The 2,929-nt window shown below is 58.1% G+C and overlaps 1 protein-coding gene across 3 annotated transcripts in view; it reads right to left on the bottom strand.

The window, feature by feature from the left end:
- Nucleotides 1-2,929, bottom strand: part of LOC107099813 (FERM domain-containing protein 4B-like) — a 17,184-nt gene that overhangs the window by 8,065 nt on the left and 6,190 nt on the right. The window contains exons 1-5 of one of the 3 annotated variants that reach the window (XM_015398093.1): nt 2,425-2,669; nt 2,135-2,224; nt 1,951-2,059; nt 1,752-1,879; nt 1,558-1,671 (exon numbers count right to left, since the gene is read on the bottom strand). In XM_015398093.1, the coding sequence (XP_015253579.1) occupies nt 1,558-1,671; nt 1,752-1,879; nt 1,951-1,984 (276 nt within the window). In that variant the 5' untranslated portion in view covers nt 1,985-2,059; nt 2,135-2,224; nt 2,425-2,669. Of the gene's footprint in view, nt 1-1,557; nt 1,672-1,751; nt 1,880-1,946; nt 2,060-2,134; nt 2,225-2,424; nt 2,670-2,929 lie in introns of those variants that run through there. The other 2 variants (XM_015398100.1, XM_015398086.1) reach the window with 2 other exon arrangements.

Below are 2,929 nucleotides of genomic sequence, written 5' to 3'. Positions count from 1 at the left end.
GCAGAACTGATGGGATCCAGTCAGTCCTGTTTGTTTTTTTACAGCGTTTTATTTCCATTACATTGTCACAGAGCAGAGCAATAAAACAAACTCTACATATAACCCATCACCATGGGGAGCAGTGTGGGGACCTGAACAGAGTCTGTGGGAGTCTTTGGGAGTCCGTGGGAGTCTGAGGGAGTCCGTGGGAGTCCGTGGGAGTCCGAGGGAGTCTGTGGGAGTCTGAGGGAGTCTTTGGGAGTCTTTCGGAGTCCGAGGGAGTCCGTGGGGGTCTGAGGGAGTCTGAGGGAGTCTGTGGGAGTCCGTGGGAGTCTGAGGGAGTCTTTGGGAGTCTGTGGGAGTCCGAGGGAGTCCGAGGGAGTCCGAGGGAGTCCGAGGGAGTCTGTGGGAGTCTGTGGGAGTCTGAGGGAGTCTTTGGGAGTCTGTGAGAGTCCGAGGGAGTCCCAGGGAGTCTTTGGGAGTCTGTGGGAGTCCGAGGGAGTCTGTGGGAGTCCGAGGGAGTCCGTGGGAGTCCGAGGGAGTCTTTGGGAGTCTGTGGGAGTCCGGGGGAGTCCGAGGGAGTCTGTGGGAGTCTGAGGGAGTCTTTGGGAGTCTTTCGGAGTCTGAGGGAGTCTTTGGGAGTCTGTGGGAGTCCGGGGGAGTCTGTGGGAGTCCGAGGGAGTCCGTGGGAGTCCGAGGGAGTCTGAAGGAGTCTTTGGGAGTCTTTCGGAGTCCGAGGGAGTCTGAGGGAGTCTTTGGGAGTCCGAGGCAGTCCGTGGGAGTCTGTGGGAGTCTTTGGGAGTCTGTGAGAGTCCGAGGGAGTCCGAGGGAGTCTTTGGGAGTCTGTGGGAGTCCGGGGGAGTCCGAGGGAGTCCGTGGGAGTCTGAGGGAGTCTGTGGGAGTCCGTGGGAGTCTGAGGGAGTCTTTGGGAGTCCGTGGGAGTCCGTGGGAGTCTGTGGGAGTCTGTGGGGGTCCGTGGGAGTCTGTGGGAGTCTGTGGGAGTCCGAAGGAGTCCGTGGGAGTCCGAGGGAGTCCGTGGGAGTCCGAGGGAGTCCGAGGGAGTCTGTGGGAGTCCGAGGCAGTCCGAAGGAGTCAGTGGGAGTCTGAGGGAGTCTGTGGGAGTCTGAGGGAGTCCGAAGGAGTCAGTGGGAGTCCGAGGGAGTATGAGGCAGTCTGAGGGAGTCTGTGGGAGTCTGAGGGAGTCTGACGGAGTCTGTGGGAGTCTGAGGGAGACTGAGGGAGTCTGAGGGAGTCTGTGGGAGTCTGAGGGAGTCTGTGGGAATCTGTGGGGGTCTGTGGCAGTCTGAGGGAGTCTGAGGGAGTCTGTGGGAGTCTGTGGGAGTCCGAAGGAGTCCGTGGGAGTCTGAGGGAATCTGTGGCAGTCTGAGGGAGTCTGTGGGAGTCTGAGGGAGTGGGGTTTAAACTCAGATCCTCAGGATTCCAGGCGCAGTGCCCTGACCACTAAGCCGCCACTTCCCGCAGTCTTCTAACAGATGAAGGAGGGAATAAATGTGGTTCTGTTATCAGATAAAGGTTCTGACCCGTCTGGACCAGGTGACAGAATCTGAACCAGCTCACCTCCACTCGACACTTCCTGTTCCCCTGACGCGACGTCCCGCCTCGGCGGCGAAAGCAGGGCGGCTTCTCCCCCGCCTCCAGGGGGAAGTCAGTGGGGACGGCCCCCGTCAGCTCCTGACCAATCAGAGCACAGCACACACGCCTCAGGTTATGCTATATCACAGGAACCACTGCTCTGCTGTGACATCACTCACCGCCTCCTGGAGACAGATCCTCCTCAGCTCAGCCAATCGCGTGCTCAGCAGGGCCTGCAGGCTCCGCCTCCTCTCCTGCAGCTCAGCCATTCGTGCTTTTTGCTTCCTGTTTGGACAGGTGAGGGGCTCTGCACACAGGTGAGACCGGGTGAGACAGAATCAGGACAGAACCGCGTTCGTGACGGCCTTCCTCGCTTACCAGGCGCTAAAATGAGTTGACCTTTGACCTCCATGGCACGCAGCTTCCATGTGATCTCCCCTCCTCGTCACCTGGTGTCCTGTTCACCTGTCCTCGGAACCTGGCTAACCTGCAGAGACCCAAAGCCAGATCAAACACCCTGGTTCAGAAGGAACCCGAATACCTGCGGGGCGCCGGTTCCTACCTGTGGCCATCCAACGGGCCGAGCTGCAGCCACAGGCGACGCGCTCAGTTGGTCACAGCAGCTCCCATCCTGGGGGCTCAGGGGCTTCACCTGGAATAAAAACCACAGAAGAAGAGTCAGACTGAGCGTTTTCCTTTAGAGGAACACGATGTTCTTTCTGCCACCAAACAAGAACAAACTAAGAAGCTTCCTCTGGTCTCCAGAGGATCCAGGAACCTTCAGGTTCTTCATCAGAACAGAGAACTTCCCGATGTCGGCGACTCTCAGAACAAAGCTGAACATAGACCCACCTGACAGCCGCCTGGGAGCAGGTGGGACGTTCTGCTGAGCGACCGACCCGAGCGGCCGTCAGACGCTTCCTGATCTCAGGTTTAACGGCATTAAAAATAACCCAAAACAGAAACGTGTCTTCATCCACAGCCTCAGACTCGCTCTAACAACAGCCTGTCCAGAAAAGATGCTCCCCTCCGCTGCCCGTCGAGACCGGCGGCCCGGTTCTGCTGCTGCTCCACACAGCGCCTGGGAACAGGAAGCTGGCAGCAGGAAACAAGAAGAAGGAAATGAGCATGGAAGAGACAGGAAGGAGGGGGGAGGCAGCCGGACTGGAGGCGCTCAGAAACCACCTCAGAACCTGTCTCTGTTTTCATCAGTCCGTCTTTGCTCAAGTTTGATCCGTTCGGTTCTGAATCTGACGGTCCAGCTCTTCAGAACCGTTTGGGACGGGTTCTAAGCTTCTCAGCTCGGGTTCTGGACAGTTTGCCTTTGAGCCAGCCTGCTTTACAAACGTCTAACTTT

This window comes from Cyprinodon variegatus, unplaced genomic scaffold (assembly GCF_000732505.1).
Source record: "Cyprinodon variegatus isolate N-32 unplaced genomic scaffold, C_variegatus-1.0 Scaffold28, whole genome shotgun sequence".
NCBI classification, from domain to species: domain Eukaryota; kingdom Metazoa; phylum Chordata; class Actinopteri; order Cyprinodontiformes; family Cyprinodontidae; genus Cyprinodon; species Cyprinodon variegatus.
The sequence above is the reverse complement of the archived record's forward strand: the minus strand, read 5'-3'. Positions and strand labels throughout refer to the sequence as shown.